Consider the following 13,745-nt stretch of genomic DNA (forward strand, 5'->3'; position numbering starts at 1 on the left):
CACCGGTAAACGAAATAATTCATTAAAAGTAGTGTGCTATGGAAACAACAAAGAAACATTTTCCAGCTGTCAACGTATATTAGGTCTTTTCAACGCTTCTCATTTGTTTCGAGCCTCGTTCATATCTCGTATATTAATATTATACACGGATTATACGGCATATGACAGAGGCTCGAAACAAATGAGAAGCGTTGAAAAGCCCTATTACAAAGAAATAAAAACAACTATTTAGTGATGACATAAACGTTCAAATTTTTACCCATCATTTTCGTTGCAAACATTTACTCTTTCAAGAGTAGATTGAACAGCAGTCTCAATTTCTGCTCTCGATATGCTTTGAATGGCGTTTAGTATTCTCTGGATAATGTATTCTAGAGTAGTGTATGATGGGCAACAATTTGAATATTTAGGTCGTCACTAAGTAGTTCTTTTTGTTCTGTGTTATATTTAATTTTAATAGTATTGTTTCTCTTTATATTGTTGTTTTAATTAATTATATTTTTATACGTTGACATCTGGAAAATGTTATTTTGTTTTTTTCCACAGCACACTACTTTTCATTAACTTAGTTTACCGGTGATAGTAACAGTTATGTATAAAATTTACACATTTCTCGAGATATCTTGAGATAGACAAAAGATATCGACATGCGGTTTTCGCTATTCTATTGCTAATTTAATCTAATTTTATAAAGTATGATTAAAAATGCATACTTGTATTTAATATTTTCCAAAGACAACTAGATTTCTGAAAAAAATTAAATAACGCCTCCCAGCTGGCTTATTACTTATTAGGATGGTTCAAAATTATCACGCTTACATTGAAGAAAAAGATCTGTCTTCAACAAGACCAAGTTTTCAAAATTTGATTTAGCAGAACCGGACTTACAGCCATTTTTTCATAACAAGGTTCCCACTCACCCCCACCTCTTATTTGCAAGGGTAGAGTTAAACTTGTTAAATCAAATATGCGCAGAATTTGATGAAGAATACAATAATCGGATTTCCAGTGCCCATTCATTAGGAAAATTTTGTAAAATTTAGATTTTTTTATTTTTGATATTCAATTACGCCCTCTAGCGGTGGACCCACAATTATGAAAATAATTTCCAGGCATTTCCTGAGGCAACTTTTGTTATAAAATTTTTTATTTCAAAGCTCTACTATAAACCGTTCCTGAGATATGGCCGAGAGCCATTCTTATTGGGACACCCGGTACACCTGGTATTTAAATAAATCAGTTATTTTGTGTTAGATAAAATAAATGTACGTTTTTAGACAATTTAAATAAGTAAGAGTGTTTTTGAAATAAAGGATTTATAAAGTTAGTTTTTATTTATTCAATAAACAATAAAAGTTAATTCGCGTAATAGAAACACCATTACATGAAGAAGAACTGAAAGGTACTGACCACCAGCAAATATCGAAAGTAAAAATACTTCGGAAATATTTTACAAAATGAATCCAAATATGCCCAACTACAAGCTAACCTGCAATTGCAATGAAAGAACATCAGAACCTGGCTCAACACAACACCTTTTCAGCTTTTGTGCGCTGCTGTAGATAATGTAAAGTTTGCCATGATGATCGCCAACATTCATCACGGATAGGCAGATCAAGAAGAAGATTTAATTAAAATCTTTGTGAAATTATATTCACAAGTATATATTATAAGTATATACTTGAGTAGATTGCTTGCGTTTTTGTAAAATGTAATAACACCAATTCCAGTTTCAGTAAGATATAGGTAATAGAAAATATCTTGTATAATTTCATTACTAGTTTAGTTTATATAAGAGCTTGCCTAGTTATAAAATCTTTGGAAAGGTAAAGCCTGGTAAGGCTGAGTTACTGCTAATATATGAATATTTTCTTCTGCGTGGTTGAAACTCTTTTTTTTTTATACACAGACACAAAAAATAAAATTTCTTTGAGCAAATATTCTGTAGGTAATAAATATTGAATTGAGTAAATATTAAATTATAAGTTACATGTTAAAGAATATCATGTGGTTAACGATACTATTAATTTAGTTACATACTATTTATTTGGTTATTAATGCTTTATAGACTTTTGCACTGTTCACAAATTTAAAATTTTTTTGTAAATACATAATTCAAAATTACCAAAAAAATTTACAAAAATAGTCAATGTATTTTTTAATAAAACTATAAAACCCACCTATTAGTACAAATATCAAATGTTTTTACCAAATCGACATTACATCGACCAATACGATTGTCATTTCTATACAACAATCATTTTACGAGGGTCATTCGTAAAATAAGATTCCCATAAACTAGAATAGACAGCCTTATTTTTGTGCTTAGTATTACACATCATTTTAAAATTTAAAACATGCGTTATTTTTCAACATAATCGCTGTTTTTTTCCAAAGACTTTTGCAGACGATGCTCCAACCTTTCTATCCCCATGTTATAGAATTCTACCGGCAATCCTTTGAGGAATCGAGTAACTTCTTCCTTGACTTCATCATCGGGACTAAAGCGTAAGCTACCCAAGTGTTCCTTTGATTTTGGAAATAAGTGATTATCACTTGGTGCTTGATACGGGCGGTAGGGGGGTCGTTTGCACAACAATCCAGCCAAAATTGCTCAGCAGTTCTTCAGTTTGATGTGAGACATGAGTACATGAGGTCGAGCGTTTTCATGGAGAAGTCTCACAACACTGGGCAATAGTCTTAGTGGGCTGTTCTGGAGCGCACGTCTTATCTTTCTAATGTCTCCCAATATCTATTGGAGTTAACTACTCTTGGTTCATAAGTCGAAAAGTCGATTAACAGTAGGCTCTTCCTGTCTCAAAAGATGGTCGTCATGACATTCCCAGCGATTGAGTTTGTTTACACTTCTTCGACTTCGGAGAAGTTGAGTAATGCCTTTCACGTGATTGCTGCTTAGTTTTGGAGCTGAAGTGAAACACATATGTTTCTTACCGTGTGATAATGGAATCCAAAAATTCTTCCTTGTCATCTTTTTGCAAAAATTGCTGGGCACACTCGACCCGTTGCTGTTTGTGATTTTCTGTAAGCAGTCGCGGTACTTATCGCAGACACACTCTGTGATAGCCTAATTTTTTATGAATTCTGGTGTGGAAAGTCTCAGAAATACGTAAGTAAGGTCGTTAATGGTGAACCTCCAATCTTCAATAAATATTCGTCTGAATCTGAATGCCTTCCGCTCAGATCTTCATCGTCCATTTCCGTTCGGCCTTCACTGAATTCTCTACACCATTTGCGAAAATGCTGAACAGATATGCACTTTTACCCCTAAACCTCGATTAACTGATAAGTAATGTCAATAGGTGAAATCCGTTTGCATTTAAAAACGTATCGCAGTACAAATTTTGTATCTGGTGGTAACAGCGATCGTGAACTCCATCTTCGAAGGCTGCTAAGCCCACACTGAGAAGGGTAGCGAGATGATAGTGATGGGTGAGAGCGAGAGAGAGAGAGAGAGAGAGAGAGAGAGAGTTGATGCGTAATGCAATGTTGCCAGATTTCTCTTATCACGTCGTATTCTTTCTCAGTGGCACAGGGAACCTTTTGTTACAAATGACCCTCATATGTACCGTTAAAACCAATAAAATCACAATAAACTATGTACTACCGGCTTTGTCGGTGACCTTTCACCTTGAAATGCAGTGCAATAAATGCAGCTATCCTTAAAGCAACAAACAAACTAACTAAAAATATCACAGCCAATGAATATGTTGAGTTTTCCATATCCATGTCTTTTAAGAAATGCTTTGGATACACATGATGACAATAATCTGTTTCACATGGAAGTTTTCCTCTTTCGTATCCAAAAATTGACAGAACTAGTCCCTCAAAACCGTATTTTAGAAATGATATGTGAAAGATCCATTGGAGCGCTGGGTGGGCCGCTGTTAGTTGAACGAAGAAACCAGAAAATATCGTAAATGGTAGGAAACAAAAAGGACCAAAAATTACTCCATTCTAAAAAATTAACATAAATTAAAAACTTAAAAAAAAATTATTAATTATAAAGTTGTAATGCATAATGTATGTAGCTCAAAGTAGCTTTTCAACTATGTATGTATCTGAACAAATAAATTGCAAAAAAACTACTACACATCTACCCACTTTTTAATATCTCTACTACATAGGCAAATATGGCTAAAACTTTAATTCCATTTTGGTAGGGGAGCCCAAGCGGGGATTTTTGCAGTTACTCGAGCGCGTCAGATTATCACATGGGGAGAAATCTTGTATAGTTCGTTAAGGGGGACCAAAAAAAATCTATCCTTAGAAGAGCTCGAAATCGTCACATTAAGATAAGGTAATTAAGTCACATTAAGATAAGGTACATTAAGTACATGCAATACAATGTATGTTTCAAAAACCCTGATGATTTGAGCGGGACGTAAGGAAATGGAGGAGTCAAAAAGTTAAAAAGCGAAAATTTCGCGAAATGAAGGTCAGATCAAAAAACTAAAAAATACGTGCTCAATATTTTTCAAAAATCTATCGAATGATACCAAACACGACCACCTACGGAGAGGGGTGGGAGGTAAATTTAAAATTTTAAATACGAACCCCGCCATACTTCGCGAAATGAATATCAGATCGAAAAACTGCAAAATACACGTATTCAATATTTTTGAAAAACTTTTAAAATGGTACCAAACACGACATCCCAGGGAGGTGGGGTGGGGGGTGTGGGGTTACTTTAAAATCTTAAATAGTAGTCTGCATTTTTTATTGCAGATTTGGATTTATTTACGTAAAAATAAATAACTTTTATTTGAGACACTTTCTCGAATTATCGATAGATGACGCTATAATCGGAAAAACTAATTGTTGGAAATAGAAAATTAAATTAAAAAATGGAAAGTCTCCCACTTTATGGACTTTTTTTGGTTTTAGGACCTAATCTTCACAACCCAATATAGGTCCCCATAAAGCTCGAGTAACTGCAAAGGACCCCGCAGAAACCTTATGGGAAATGGCTCTCTGTCAAATGCTCTGAAACTTTGGGTTCTGGTAGTCCTTGATGTGTAGAACAAAAGACTCAATGGGCGCGTAGCTCCTAAAAATCATGGTTTTAAGATATAAGCCTCTGAAGTTATAGGTACAGTGAGGACGTTTGAGTTAAAATAAATTCATTTTCTCGAGAATGGGCGACTCTGGAGATAAATTACGAATCAGGTCGATTTTTGTTTTTAAATTATAATTTTTTGGCATATATCATACTATTGACGTCATCCATCTGGGCGTGATGACGCAATAGATATTTTTTTAATAAGAGTAGGGGTCGTATGATAGCTCATTTTAAAGTTTATTCAATTCTCTATTCACTAATATAAACATTAACATAATTATTTATACAGTGTGCCCAAAATTCTTTTTGAATTAAATTAATCGAGACAAAAAGAAGAATGTATATAAATTATTTAATTAGAAATTCGTTTTACTGCTATCAGAAATCAGAAAAAAAATGTTAATTTGAAAAATAAACATTGCTTTTCGCTTAAATTAAATGTTCAAACTGCTAAGTGACAGATGGGTGGCAGCTTAATTATTTAATTAAAGCGAAAAAAATATTTATTTATTGAATAAACATTTTTTCCTGTTTTCGGACAACAGTAAAATGTATTTCGAATTAAATAAATTATATACCTACATTCTTGTTTTTTCTCAAATAATAATACAAAAAAATTTTTTGGGCACCCTGTATAAATAATTATGTTAATGTTTATATTAGTGAATAGAGAATTGAATCACCTTTGAAATGAGCTATCACACGACCTTTATTCTTATTTAAAAAAATCATCGATTGCGTCATCACGCCCAGATGGATGACGTCACTAGTATGATAAATATGCCTTCTTCTTCTTAAGGCGCCGAGACCGCTTGTCGATCGTTGGCTCTCATGTTGCGCAGCATATTAACAATCATTGTCTTATTTACAGCCGCACGAAATAGTTCAGTGCTAGTTTTCCCAAACCATTGGCGTAGGTTTTTAAGCCAAGAAGTTGTACGGCGGCCCACACTTCTTTTTCCCATTATTTTACCTTGCATGACAAGGTGAAGTATGTCATATTTTTCTGGGTGACGCATTATATGACCAAAGTATTCCAATTTGCGCCTTTTAACCGTGTTCACTACTTCGCAACTTTTATTCAAACGTTGCAAAACCCTTTCGTTTGTGACTCTTTCTACCCAACTGATCTTCAGAATACGGCGGTAGACCCACATTTCAAATGCTTCTAGGTTTTTTAAAAGCGATTCTGTCAGTGTCCATGCTTCAACCCCGTAAAGTAGTACTGGGAATATATAACATCGGACCATTCTTATGCGAAGTTCCAAATTTAGATCATGACTGCACAGGATTTTCTTAAATTTCATAAAACTTGTTCTTGCTTTGGCAATTCTACTTTTTATTTCTGTACTAGGGTTCCAGCTTTCATTAATATGACTACCCAGATATACAAGATTACTTACTTGTTCAATTGAGTCATTACCGATTGTTAGGTTATAGTTATTATTATTTACGGCTGCCTGTTTACTAATAACCATAAACTTTGTTTTTCTTGCGTTGAGTTTGAGTCCATATATCGCGCAGAATGCCACCATTCGATTCAATAACGCTTGAAGATGTTCAATTGATCCAGTCAGCAACAAGGTGTCATCTGCGTATCTGATATTGTTCATAAGCATACCATTAATGAGTATTCCCTCTTTTGCGTTTTCCAAGACTTCATTTAAGATTGTTTCAGCGTAAAGATTAAACAACATTGGTGACAATATACAGCCTTGTCGAACTCCGCGCTTGATTTTTACTTCTTCAGAGCACTGATTCGCAACCCTAATACATGCAGCCTGGCCCCAATACAAATTTGCGATTATTCTAATGTCCCTACCGTCCAGACCGGTAGTTTTGAGAATATGTAGCATTTTTTCATGGCGAACTTTATCAAAGGCCTTTTCAAAATCAATCGCGCACATGAAAACGTCATGATTTACATCTCTGCATCTTTGAATTAAAACTTGGGTTGCGAATAGTGCATCACGCGTTCCAAGGCCACAGCGAAAACCGAATTGAGTACTTGAGATTTTTTCCTCAATTTTTCTATATGTTCTTTGATGAATGATTCTAAGAAACGTTTTCAATACATGACTCATTAGGCTGATGGTGCGATAGTCGCTGCATTTTGTGGCTCTGTGTTTTTTTGGTAGTACAACAAATGAGGATTTAAGCCAATCTTTAGGAATTTTTCCGCTTTCATAGATTAAGTTGAACAATTTCGTAAGTATCTTAATGTCCTCGACACCTAAAAGCTTTAGTGTTTCTACGTAAATCCCATCTGGTCCGATCGCCTTCCCGTTTTTTGCGTTCTTTATAGCGTATTGCACTTCTTCCTTAGTTATTGGAGGACCGCTTATGTCATTTAGCGTTTCTAGTTCGCTTCTTTCATCATCGAATAATTCCTTTATATATTCTGTCCATCGTATTAGTTGACCTTCGATATCGATTATAATTTTTCCGTTTTTATCTTCGATTAGTGGAGGATTACATTTTTTATTCAGTCCTGCAACTTCTTTCTGTTTTTTGTGCATATTGAATGCGTCATAGATACGCTCGTAGTTCTCAATTTCTTCACATTGTTGTTTATGCCACTCTGATTTAGCTGATCTTATTTTTCTTCGAATCATACTGTTTAGCTTTTTGTATTCTGTCAGATTAGCATTCTTATATTTTCTTCTTGTATCCATTAAATTCAATATCTCTTCTGTCATCCACTGTTGCTTATTCCTACGCTTATTTTCCATTAGATGGTCTTCTTGGACTTTTTCCAATGTTTCTTTGCATGACTCCCATAATTGTTCTTCTGAATTTTTATTTCCCAATTTCTGAAACTGATCTTCTAATTTATCGGTTACTATTTCTTTCACTTCCGCATTTGAAAGTTTATCTTTGCTGATCCTAGGAGATATTTTGGGTTTTTTAATCTTTTTAAATTTAAGTAATACTTTAGCTGCTAGTAAGTTGTGGTTGGAGGGTACATCCGCTCCTGGATATGTTTTGGAGGACAAGATATCATTTCTATATCTTTTTGATATACAGATATAATCAATTTGATTTCTTACTATTCTTGGCATATTTTTATAAATTCTATAAATTTATAATTTTTATAAATTTTTATATTTCTTGGCATCTTTGGCATATTTTATAAATATGCCAAAAAATTATAATTAAAAAAAATCGACTTGATTTGTAATGTATCTCAAGAGTCGCCCATTCTCGAGAAAATGAATTTATTCCAACTCAAACGTCCTCACTGTACCTACCTATAATTTCAGAGGCCTATATCTTAAAACCATGATTTTTTGGAGCTACCCGCCCATTGAGTCTTTTGTTCTACACATCAAGGACTACCAGAACCCAAAGTTTCACAGCATTTGACAGAGAGCCATTTCCCATAAGGTTTCTGCGGGATCCTTTAGCATACTTTCCTCCCCTACTATTTATATTTAGCAGTAAGATAGAAAATAAGTGTGTTTTCATTAAAAGGAATTTGTAACTTAGTATCCATAATATATCGTATAATATTATACAGTATGGTGCAAATGAAAGGAATAAATTCGTTATTTTATAAGCTGGTTAATTTAAGGGAAAAATAGGAAGCAAATAGATCTTTGTTTTTAAATTATGGTAATAGATATGATTATTCCTTTCTTGATGTTTACGTTGTTGTTGGAGTGGTAATTTAAATATATTTTGTTGGTGTGGGATGTGTGAAATCTATAACATAAAAAAATCAGGTTATAGAATCTTCCCACAATTTGTTCAGAATATTTTCCTCCCTTTTGAGGACGATTTCTGGACTGAAAATCAAAACGCCAAACAGGAGTTAATTAAAAATGTAATTTCTATACCAATAATTGTTGCTCAATCTCATAGAAATATCATGGAAACTTTCATATCACTTGTCTAAATAAACTTGTTTAAATTATTGTACTGGAAATACTTATTCTGATTGAAAGAATTTAACTTTAATTTTTAAATTATTGTTTTTTAATTCCAGAATGGGACATTTTGGGCCATTTAACTAAAATATACTTACATTTATACTCATAGTAGCGCTTATTAGGAGTCCAAAACTTTGTGATACAGCTGCTATGAGCAGGCATATGAACAAAAATTGTCCTACTCTAAAACCTTCTATGGGTTGTTGAGTCATGAAATAAGTAAGTAGTGCGTAGCAGGTAGATGCAGCCATCTGAAAAGTAATTACGCTTTACTGTCTTCAGTCACTATAATTAATGGTCAAGTTAATACATAGCATGCTAACATAATAGGTAGCGAATCAAAACAAGAACATCACAACAATCGCCAGGTTTGTAACTGCTTTTAGTTAGATCTCTAGTTCCGATATTATACAGTGATGAGAGCGCTAATAACCGGCAAAATAACGCAAAAGATGGAAAACATATTTTTTTATTAGCTAGATGAGCATAGGAAAATACCAACAAAATGGCACGAAAGAGTAATAATCATCATCCATAAAAAGGGAGATAAAGCCAAGTGCTCTTATTAAAGAGGTATCTCCATATTTAATGCGGCGTACAATCCTTCAAGCGAGACCTGGCGCGTGACCTTGTCGTATTGTCTATTTCTCGTTGTGTATTACAACAAGGTCAGTCGCACGGTCTCGCTTGTCGGATTGTACACAATCTTATCGAACATCCTATCCTAGGCTAACACCTTTCGTAGAAAATTTCGTAGGGGGGACTAAGCCGGATTTAGAAAAAGTAGATCGACCATAGATCAAAATTTTCGCACAAGGTCAGCCGCCCGGTCTCGCTTGTCGGATTGTACACAATCTTATCGAACATCCTCTCCTAGGCTAACACCTTTCGTAGAAAATTTCGTAGGGGGGACTAAGCCGGATTTAGAAAAAGTAGATTGACCATAGATCAATATTTTACTCTACGGCAGCTGCCTGAAAAAGGATGGGAATTCAATAGAACTATTTATAATTTCTCCATATATTTCCGACAAGCGCACGACAGCAGTAAAGGGATCAGAAGTGGAATGCAATGACAGCACTTTCAGTTCCAAAAAACTTATCTATAGTCCGTCCCACCTTGACTTTACAGTATAGGGAACATAGGCAATGCCATCGTTATGAGAGTTCTTAGCGCTGTGATGCCGATTTTATCAAAACTAATTTGTAATCGAACATTAGAGAGATTAAATTAAAACTGCTTTAGAAAGACAATCTACAATTTTAGGATTCGTATGCGTTTAAGTTTATTTGATATACTATAGTTATTACGCATCATCATCATCATCAGTAGCTCGACAACCCTTTTTGGATCCTGGCTTGTTCTAGGATTTTCCGCCATTCTGTTCTGTTCCTTGCTTTGTTTTTCCAATTATTAATCTCAAGTGTTTTCAGATCTTCTTCCACTTGTTCCATGTATCTAAGTTTGGGTCTTCCCTTTGATCTTCTCCCTACTGATGTGTGCCTCATTATATGCTTTGTTGTTTCAGCCTCCAACATCCGTTCAACATGGCCCATCCAGCGCAGACGTCCGATCTTTATGGATGTTATGACGTCGGGTTCGTTGTAAGCTGCATATAATTCAAAATTATATCACCTGCGCCATACGCCATTTTCTTTTACCCCCTTCCCTTATATATTATGTGTCTAAGGATTTTGCGTTCAAATGTACCTAATAAGTTCTCATCGCTTTTCGACAGTGTCCATATCTCTGATCCATATATAAGGACCGGTTTTATCAGGGTTTTGTATATTTTGCATTTGGTTTTTCTCGTGATGTTGTTAATTCTTAGATGTTTAATTAGTCCATTATACGTTTTATACGCTGACATTGTTATCTGCGGTAACTAGTGAACCTAGACTAGATATGTAAAATTTTTCACGCTTTCGATGTTATAGTCTCCTATTGTCAGATCCTGTATGTTTCTTTGGCCTGTCGATTTGCTGGCCTTCATGTATTTGGTTTTTATTTCATTAATATTAATGCCCTTGCTTTTTTGCCGCTCTTTCTATCGCATTAAATGCATCTATCATTTTTCTCTTTCGCTTCTAGCTATGACATCAATATCATCTGCAAATGCCAATATTTGTACACTTTTTATTATTATTGTTCCTCTGGTGTTGACTTTTGACTCTCCAATTATTTTCTCTAATGTGATGTTGAATAGAATACAGGATAGGACATCTCCCTATCGTAAGCCCGTTCTAACATAGATTGTATCTGTTAGTGTGTTTTGAATTCGAATTTTCATCATCATCAACATTTGGCTCTACAACTCTATGTGATTCTTGGCCGCGTTTAATATTTCCCTCCATTGTTGTCGGTCCTGAGCAGCTATTTCCTATTGCGGTACTCCCATTTTGCGTAGACCACTGGCTACTGCGTCCTTCCATCCCTTTCTTGGGCGACCAACTGCCCTTTTTTCATCGGGCCTTTCCCAGAATGTGGCGTTCAGAAGTTTTTCGTCACTTGATCTTAGCACGTAACCCGCCCATCGTATTCTGTTTGCTTTAATGTAGCGTACTATGTTTTCATCTCCATATATTGTCTAGAGTTCATCATTGTACCTTCTTCTCCATTCTCCTGTTGTCTCGTCTTTGCAAGGCCCATAGATAGTCCGCAGTATCTTTCTTTCAAGTACCAGTAACTTTGTCGTTTCCCGCTGATTCAGAGTACATGTTTCGCTTCCATACGTTATTGTGGGACGAATTATTGTCTTATATATTCTTATTTTGGCTGGTCTTGTTCTATGTCGTTGTTGTAGTCGTTAACATGCATTCTTATTTCTGTCTGTTATATTACGACACTCTTTATCGAACCACTGCCCTTCAGTTGATTTGACCTTTTTTTGTAGACCTAGTGTCTCTTTGGCAGCGTCTTGTATGATGCTTTTACACGCTTCCCATTATCTGTTTATATCCTCGTGCTTTTGTCTGTTTCTAGCCTTCCTTTTATACGTCCCGAAAAGATTGGTCATAAATTATACCACAGATTCTGGAATCAAAAATAGGTTGATTGAACCTCACTCACCTATATACAATAGTGCACACAAAAAAAGTTACAGCTCTTTTAACTTAAAAAATGAAAATTGATTTTTTTCCATATAACGAAAACTCTTTTTTTATTGAAAATGGACGTGTGGCATTTTTATGGCAGCAACATCTTAATAAAAATTAAAGTGAAATTTGTGCCCCCCATAAAAATTTTATCGGGGTTTTGTTCCCTTAAACCCACCCAAACTTTTGTGTACGTTCCAATTAAATTATTATTGTGACACCATTAGTGAAACACAATGTTTTTAAAACTTTTTTGCCTCCTGGTACTTTTTCGATAAGCCACTGTTTATCGAGATATTTTGAATATTTTTCTAATCCACCACATATTTGTATATGGTTAAGTACGACTATAGAGACCTGTTAATAATCTGAAAATTTATTTATAATTTAAATTTTTAGGTATATTTTGAAAAAGAAGCCACATCTCGATAAAAGGTGACTTATCAAAAAAAGACTAAGAGGCAAAAAAGTTTTATAAACACTGTGTTTAACTAATGGTACCAAAATAATAGTTCAATTGGAACGTACACAAACATTTGGGGGGTTTAAAGGAACAAAACCCCCATACATTTTTTATGAAAATATATTAAAAAATACGCCGCATCTCGACAAAAACTGGCTTATCGAAAAAATAATAAGAGGAAAAAACCTTTCAAAACTTTGTGATTAACTAATGGTACCACAATAATGAATTAATTGTAAGGTACACAAAAGTTTGGGGGGGGGGGGGGGGTTAAGGGAACAAAAAACCCCCATAAAATTTTTATGGGGTGGAGAAATTTCACTATAATTTTGTTTTAAGATGTTTCCATTTTCATTAAAAAATCTCTAGTAGTTTTCGATATATTGAAAAGAAATATTTTGTAACTTCAAAGGGCTGTAACTTTTTTTTATGAGCACATTTGTACTAAGGTAAGTTAAGTTCAATCGGACTATTTTTGACCCCATAATATGGTATAATTTATGATCAATCTTTTCTTGACACCCTGTATATTCTTTGTATTTTGCCTTTTTGCTGTGATCTGCTAAGTTTTTTATTTCATATTTTTTCAATTTTGGATCCCCGTTATTTTTTAATGATTAAGATTCTGGCTCTTATTCTACTTTCCACTAGGTAGTGGTCTGAGTGTCCATTTGTTCCTTGTCTGCTGCGTACAATTATTACGTCTGAGTGATGTCTAGAGTCAATAAAAACATGATCGATAATGTTTACTGTAATCCCATCTGGAGATCTCCACATTCCCTTATGAATATTCTTTCGCTGGAAGCATGTGCTGGCAATGACCATGTTAAGGGAAGTTGCTAGATTTATTAGTCTGATATCATTGTCATTGGATACTTCATGAAGACTGTGCTTACCTATAGTTGGTAGGTATTGCTGCTCTTTTCCTATTTTTGCGTTGAGATCACCATAAATAATTTTGATGTCATTCTTTGGTTATGAATGGTATGCAGCTTCTAGTTCTTTACATAATTTTTCTTTGATATCGTCTTCCTTTTCCTCTGTAGGGGCATGCACATTTAAAATGCTAAAATTCAAAAAAGTTCTCCTTAGTCTCAGGATACACATTCTAGGGTTCATAGCACGAAAGTCTCTAACGAGGTGTTTAACCTTTTCATTTACAATGAAACCAGTAC

At 34.5% G+C, this 13,745-nt stretch overlaps 2 protein-coding genes across 4 annotated transcripts in view; both read right to left on the reverse strand.

Moving 5' to 3' along the window:
- The window catches only part of LOC126888032 (chitooligosaccharidolytic beta-N-acetylglucosaminidase), a 359,195-nt gene that overhangs the window by 216,730 nt on the left and 128,720 nt on the right, over positions 1 to 13,745 (reverse strand). The window lies entirely within an intron of this gene.
- The window catches only part of LOC114328838 (ATP-binding cassette subfamily G member 4-like), a 405,691-nt gene continuing 393,973 nt past the window's right edge, over positions 2,028 to 13,745 (reverse strand). For both annotated transcript variants that reach the window (XM_050656037.1, XM_050656038.1), the window contains exons 9-10: positions 9,108 to 9,263; positions 2,028 to 3,975 (exon numbers count right to left, since the gene is read on the reverse strand). In XM_050656037.1, the coding sequence (XP_050511994.1) occupies positions 3,622 to 3,975; positions 9,108 to 9,263 (510 nt within the window). In that variant the 3' untranslated portion in view covers positions 2,028 to 3,621. The remainder of the gene's footprint in view (positions 3,976 to 9,107; positions 9,264 to 13,745) is intronic.

Source organism: Diabrotica virgifera, chromosome 7, assembly GCF_917563875.1.
Source record: "Diabrotica virgifera virgifera chromosome 7, PGI_DIABVI_V3a".
Taxonomy (NCBI): domain Eukaryota; kingdom Metazoa; phylum Arthropoda; class Insecta; order Coleoptera; family Chrysomelidae; genus Diabrotica; species Diabrotica virgifera.